General features: G+C 41.1%; 1 protein-coding gene across 1 annotated transcript in view; it reads left to right on the plus strand.

The window, feature by feature from the left end:
* LOC109955769 (FERM and PDZ domain-containing protein 4-like) overlaps positions 1 to 6,075 on the plus strand; it is a 44,657-nt gene that overhangs the window by 19,200 nt on the left and 19,382 nt on the right. Inside the window, 1 exon segment of the mRNA XM_020592218.1 lies at positions 4,906 to 5,028. Within this exon segment, the coding sequence (XP_020447874.1) occupies positions 4,906 to 5,028 (123 nt within the window).

Here is a 6,075-nt window from a genome sequence, read left to right on the forward strand (position 1 = left end):
CCCCCCTTAATTCAAGCTGGAGAAGATCTCCCGGGTTACACCTGTCTAACGCTTGTTGGACCAGGTCGGAGACAGACCCCATGACATTACCGTAGAAATTTCCATAATTTACTTCAGGCTCTTGATCGATATTTAACAAGTGTCTTATTTCAAAGTTGTTGAATCTTGCTCTAGTCACGGTTGTTGTTTCAGCCGGTGTTTGATCAGGTTCATGCGCGACTTGCTCTGGTGAGGAAGAGGAGGGGGAAAGCTGTTGATCATCTTCTGGCTGATTCTCTTGTTCATTGTGAGCGTTATCGTGGGAGCCCGAACCTGTCTGGTGTTGAGATGAGTGTATTCAGTCCAGCAGATTGTTTACAGCCTCTTCTAATTAGTCAAAATCAGAGGCGCTTGCCTGGTGTAGAGGAGAAGTATCTGGTGAATCGTAACCCCCATCTTGTGTCGGATCCCTGTAATTGTACTCTGAGGATGTATTTGGCGAATTGCCTGAGTTGCTTTGCGGGCTAGTGTTTATCAGTAATCTGTTTATTAATGCGTCTAATTGATCAAAATGAGCTGCGTTTACGAGTCTGTCTCGCGGTGGTGTATTTTGCTGGTTTTCTGAATGGTGACTGATTGGGCTATTTTGACTTTCGCTGAAAAAAACCCTGTCACTCTGCTCACGTATTCTATGCAGGAGGCTGTTTACTGAGAATTCTAATAGAACAAAATCTGAAGGATTAACCAGTAGTGGAGGTAACGGGTGGTTTTCTGGTGAATTATTTATCACCAAGTTATTAATCAAGTCATCTAACAGATCAAAATGAGCTGAGTTTACATTCCAGGCTGACATTATCCTTAATGCACCCTCTAACACAAAGAAATACAGAGCTGAAATACCTTTGATTGCAATAGATTTTCCTAAAGCACTTATGTCAGTCTATGTCAGTCTATAAAGGGAAGACAATAAACAAGTTAAGGTCATGGCCCAAGAGAAGGAAGAGAACCAAGCCCTGATTTACATTTTATACAGTATGTGTATTTAACACTGCTCCGCCCACACGTCCTGTGATGGGTCCTCAGCTCCACCAGTATTCAGGACAACCAGCAACTAAGCTTTTAAAAAGAAGAAAATGTGTCTCCCATAGAATGGTGGTTGAGCTTAAATTACCCTAGTTGTTCTGTAGAGTGTAAAGTGGTGAGAATAAAGCAGAGGGGGGTGGGTTTTATGCTACTGGCTGTAGTAAGCATTGTCATAATGTAGGCTAAGGCATCTTGGGTGGGGTCTTTGCCTTTTGTGCAAATTCTGTCAGTCTGGATAAAGGTCTTGAGGGGTTTCACAAGATTTAATGTCCTATGTTGTGTGAGTGGTCTATACAAAGACACTATCATAAAACCATCAAATTTTATAACAATCAAAAGTGAGAACCCCCGCCATAAGACACTGGTCATACCAGACTAAGTACTGCATAATCTCTGAAAGGGACAGTAACAAATGCTGTGAATGCAGGAGCCTAATGAAATTAATTTAAATGAATAAGGTCACAGTTTGTAGGCAGGTCAGTTTATAGCAACCAACGCTTCATACTGACAAGTAGCTACAACAACTTGTAATGTTGTTTGCTGCAGTAGCTTCACATTAATGCAGAAGCTCAAATGGCAGAATTCTCTATCAAGCCACAACAGTCATATTTACTGATGAAATAAAATAAATGTCATGAAATGGCAATTATAATCTACTCTGATGGACTATTGCATTTTAAATTAGTGTGTGCGGTACTATAGATATTACCTTGGTTGAACTGTGATGGAGTACTTTACTGGACTCCAGGAATTTGCATCAAAGCTACAATATATGGGAAATTAAACATTTGTTGAGATGCACCTAGGGCTCAGTGATTGAGGCTGTGCATTCTTGCTGACTAGAGCATGTGGTGGCTGAGCACGGAGGTCTGTGCCAGCTGGCTCGGCGGCTTTCTGTGACGGGAGGCTTGACATATGATGCTGAAAAAAAACAACCCGACTAGCTCCAGGAACCACCATCTTTACTAAATAGGGATGGGCATTTAATTATCATGTGGTGAAAAATATTCTGGTATAGTGATGTTTCACCGATTGAAATTCTTTGTCTCTCACACACTGGCTGAGGTTATGTCTTGTCGTGAAATACAGCACATCACAGTGATCGGGTCTTTGTCATTAGTGTTTTAAATGACCTGAGGAAAAGATGGAGAGGATCAATATCTGCAATGGCAGCCTATGAAGGACTGGTCATGACAGATCAATCTGGCTGGGGATGTTTTATGAAGGAAGGAAGAACCAGGATTCAGATTTCGTCAAAATCTTTCTGTTGCTGTAATTTATGTTCAGCAGCACCGTTAACTCCTGTCTTTTGTTTTTTGCTAGACACTTTTAAGCCACACTGGCGTCGGGTCAGTCAGCCACCATCTCCACAATATTAGATCGATTGTAATTACATTTTCTGTCCCAATCTGATATTCAAAAAGGAAAAAATGATTCATTTTGTTCTGGAGAAAGAAGTGAACCGATGTTTGACAGCGCTAGAGCTTGAATCAGCATGTACACCCCTGGTTGACTTGTGTGCAGTGCATCAAAAGCAGCAAGTGAGGGAGATAATGCTGACACAGAGCAGTCTGGACTCACACTTCAAGAAATAGCTGTCCAAAAATGTTGCTGTTTCATTTACAGTTGTGCCTTAAAGTACATTTTTACCCATTGAAGCAGTGGATAAGAAAAATAAATTCCATCCAGGTGATTTTTAAGAGGCAGTGTCTTCATCCTGTTTCCTGCTGTGAGGCTTCAGCTCTGAGATGGAGTTGTTTCCATACAGGTTGTTACTCTCCAAAAATCCTCTTACTCTACACACACACACACACACACACACACACACTCACAAACAGTTGCACACACTGTCTCCCTCTCATTTTCTCATTCTCATTCTCTCTCTCTCTCTCTCTCTCACTCTCATATACTCACATACAGCGTCAATTTGTTTTCTCTGTGATGAGAGGGATTATGGGATAAAGGGGGTGAGGCCCAGGCAGTTTAGTTCAGTTCGGACCAAAGCTGCTCTTAGCAGCAACACAATAACAAACACAGATGAATGTCTGTCTACACACTGGAGATCTGCACAGACATTAACGCCACAGCATCTGTATATTTTAAGCACAAGAGCCTCTGATTCTGAAGTGGCGGTTGGATTCGTTTTTTTTTTTGGTGACTGATGAACAGCAGAAGTGTCTGAGTGACATCCGTGGGTGGCAACACAATCGAGAGGGCTTAAACTCAAAAGCCTAAGAGCGTTGAAATGGCTTCTAAGGATAACTTGAATGTCAGCTAATTTTAGCAAGAAAGCTTTGTGTATTTCTTAAGACAATTGAGGTACCATTAATAAACAGTTTTTCTTCTACACGGCAGCTGATGAACAGGATGACTGAGAGGGTCTGACATTATCAGCAGCAGATTTACTGTATTCTGTGAAGCTTGTGATGCATTTTTAACTAAAGACATTTTTCTTTTTCACACACTGTAAGCTATGACTTGAGTGACTGATGTATTCAACCTATCGACAGCACAATATGGATAGTGATTGGCTGGGTTCTTACGGTGATGATGTTCTTATCTAGTATGCATTTCCACCTGCTTAAAAATGTGCTAGGATATAACTGATGACTGCAGTTGGGCCCTGTAACTCAAATTCAAATTTGTGACACCCTAGCACGTGGCACCACACACAGTGGGAATATGTTGTGTAATAGAACGAAACTCATCTTCATGGTTTATGGCCATGAGAGGAAGCGGTCTTCAAAATAAACAGGAGAAGGAAGTGCAGAAATGCTTAAATTCAGTGGCGTTTCTGTGGCTTGATGATCTTTTATTGCATTTGTGATTTTTGTGGAAAGTTATGGGATGGGCGTTTATGATCTGTGCATGATTAGTCACTTTAGCATGGGTGGCACTGGAGATTTGAATTTGAGCTCGGCACAGTTGGTTCACGAGGATGATATGTTCAGGTTTTTCATAATTCATACTAAGGTGCCACATTGGAGCCAGCCTCTTCTTCTGTCACTTTCTGCTGTCTGCTCATTCCCAGTTTTCTGAAATCCTCAAAGACATTGCTAGCATAATCTGAATTAAGTAAACCAGATGTCACATCCATGTCTTTCCTCACTGCATATTTTGCAGAGCAACTGTCTAATGCAGCACTGCTTGTGCATACAGCCCTCAATCGCTTGTCTACAGAGCCAATGAGCTGGTATTTGTCTGCAGTCAATCGCACTAAGCAGTGCTATCTCACAGTGTAAGCCACATAGACACAAGAAGTCGCACTAATTGGACTGAGACATCTAACCAGAGCTGTACAGATTGTCTCTCATGTGCATTTATCTCCAGAGGGGGAAGAGTCATAATTTAACTTTTTTAAAAATGATTTATGTCTTAAAATATGTAGGTACAGGTACTGTGATGTTTATGTATGAAGTATGTTCTCTGTGGATCGGCTTCCTGTACAAAACCCTTCCAATGAATCTTAAGTTTTATTGCAGCTCTAGTGCAACATCTGTCTAAACTAGTAGTTTAATATAAATGTTTCTTAATGCTTGTTTTCTTTGAACAAGTGGCAATCTGCTAGTGGAGTGAAATAGTTCTAGTGTTTTAATTGTAATCTTTTTATGGAAAATTAGTAAAGTGAGCCATGTTACCAGCTTTCTTTCTCTGCCTTGATTCAAATTACTGGGCCTGGTTTTCTGAACAACAAGCAGTCCTTGTCTTGTTTTTCAGATAAAAGTGTATTTCACACTGAATATAAGAAGAAATCACTTAATTACCTTTCACAGTGCACTGGCAAAATCATATTTTTACAAACATGGACTGATCAAGCTTATTTCCCCATCCTTTGTGTTTTAGCCATAAGAACAAAATGTCAGGCTGGCCACCCCCTGGCCCAGGCTCCTGGGGAGGACTGCAAGGGCCTTCATACAGCTGGGACAGCATGAACAGCAGCAGGGATGGACAGGACTGCCTCATCAAGTATGTATGATCATCAACACCAAAATGCATGTGCTTAATGCAGAAGCAATCTATGCATTCACAAACTTCTAGTTCCCATACAGCAGTTACATCTGGTTACATCATGGTGACCCACTAGAGCATTACAGTGTGAATAAACAGACAAACAAGTGAAAATGCCATAAGCATTGAATCCCTTTGCACCATTTCCAAAACCTAGTTTATTCACTAGCATAGTTAAGGCATACGTTTATGAGCCGGTGTTGCAGGTAGTGTTTCATCTGCCCTTTCCTTTCTACATTCATGTGAAGTAGACGGGTCATTTAGCATTCTACAGTAGCTGTGTGTGCAGTGCCTTCTGTCAGTCTAAATTTGTCATGCAGGAAGAAACGTCCTGCCAGGAAAACATGCAAATCCTCAAGTCGGACTGTTGTTAAGAGTCTGGCAGAGAGAACATTATGCACAATGAATCCCACTACATGTAGTCACAGTGGAACAGACACTCCATGCAGATCTCTTATCGCCTCTATTTTCCCTTCAGACATTCCCTGCCTTCTATCCATTTTGCCTCCTTGACATCAGTTTCCTTCCCTTAGTCTCTCTGCTTTCCACACACTGGTTTTCTTGACTTCAGTGGAGAAATGCAGTTGTCTAACAGCTTTATGAGAAATGCACTATGCCTCATAGGTTTATATAGGATTCCCAAAAGCTGTGGAGTGCTTATTTTGCCTTTTTATAATCAATGTAAGTAAATGATTGTAACTCCACCATCACTCACCCATAAACCTTCCACAAACATTTTACCATGAGGCATGAGCTTGTATCCTCCATTTTTATAAATGTTGTTGTTCTTCTCTTTTTCTTCTCATCTCCTTTGTTTTTTTTTTCTTACCTTTTGTCTTTTCAGCCCCTTTCCTTTTCTCCTTTTTGTAACTCCCCTATTAAATTCTCCCTTCTCTCCTCATGTCGGGGGAGTCAAATATGACAAGGGTGACAGCTCTGGCAATGCGGCTTTGTTCTCAGAGAAAAGCTGCTGGCTTAAGAGGTGGTGACACAGATTGAGTTTCA

Source organism: Monopterus albus, unplaced genomic scaffold (assembly GCF_001952655.1).
Source record: "Monopterus albus unplaced genomic scaffold, M_albus_1.0 scaffold16.1, whole genome shotgun sequence".
NCBI lineage: Eukaryota > Metazoa > Chordata > Actinopteri > Synbranchiformes > Synbranchidae > Monopterus > Monopterus albus.